Source organism: Pygoscelis adeliae, unplaced genomic scaffold (assembly GCF_000699105.1).
Source record: "Pygoscelis adeliae isolate BGI_AS28 unplaced genomic scaffold, ASM69910v1 Scaffold432, whole genome shotgun sequence".
In the NCBI taxonomy this organism is placed as follows: domain Eukaryota; kingdom Metazoa; phylum Chordata; class Aves; order Sphenisciformes; family Spheniscidae; genus Pygoscelis; species Pygoscelis adeliae.
Genome location: NW_008824289.1, coordinates 199,234 through 200,105, shown reverse-complemented (window position 1 = coordinate 200,105; position 872 = coordinate 199,234). Strand labels below are relative to the sequence as shown.

Genomic DNA, 872 nt, shown 5'->3' with positions numbered 1-872 from the left:
CCTGCTCCAGTTCCTCATCCCGGCCAAGCGCCTCTTCGAGCACGTGCGGCAGGCAGCCTGCGTAAGCCCACATGCCCCCCACACCACGGTGCCCTGCGCCCCACTCCCGGCCCTGGGGGCTTTGCCCTATAGTGTGACACCCTGCACGGCTGTGCCCTGCGCCAGGCTGCAGGCTCCCTCTCTGCACATCCCCCTCCCTGTCCCTGTCCCCTCCCCGCAGAGGGGACGGTGCTGTGCCCAGCTCCCCAGGACAGCTCCAGCACAGAGCCTGGCACGTGCAGTCCCCGTGTTAAAGGCAGGAGGGCTCCTGGGTCACCTTGTCTCGCTCCTGGAGAGGCTCCAGTGGGGGTTCCCCCTCTATTAGCATGTGGGGAGCACTCAGCACCCTGGGAATGGCCGCGGGCTCGGGGTGGGCTTGCAGGACCCTGCTGTGGCTCAGCTCAGGGACATCCCGCCGGGTCACCGGGCTCTTCAGGCCCCATCATAGGAAGCGCAGAGCCAGGCAGCAAGAGCGCGCGGGGCCAGCTGGGAGGGTATGGAGCTGGCAGGGGCTCTCGCTCACGCGCTGTGTTCTTCCTCCCTCCCAGGCTCCCTACTTTAACTGCATCTTTCTCCATGAAGGCTGGCCCTTGTGTCTTCATGAGAAAGTGGTCGTCCACCTCGCGCCGCTCAACCCCCTCCTGCTGCGTCCCGGGGACTTCTACCTGCAAGCGGAGCCCTGCGAGGAGCACTCAGCGCGCATCACCGTCAAGCACCTCTCCCACGACCTGCGCACGGTGGAGGAGACGCCCATCCCCGAGGCCGCCTACGCGCTGCTCTTCACCAACGAGTGGCTGGAGGAGGTCAACGGGGGCAGGGGCAGAGGCCCCCTG

General features: G+C 67.1%; 1 protein-coding gene across 1 annotated transcript in view; it reads left to right on the top strand.

The window, feature by feature from the left end:
• Positions 1-872, top strand: part of KIAA1755 (KIAA1755 ortholog) — a 7,984-nt gene that overhangs the window by 429 nt on the left and 6,683 nt on the right. The window contains exons 3-4 of the mRNA XM_009318754.1: positions 1-61; positions 588-842. The exon at positions 1-61 is cut by the window's left edge and continues 33 nt beyond it. Coding sequence (XP_009317029.1) covers positions 1-61; positions 588-842 — 316 coding nt within the window. The remainder of the gene's footprint in view (positions 62-587; positions 843-872) is intronic.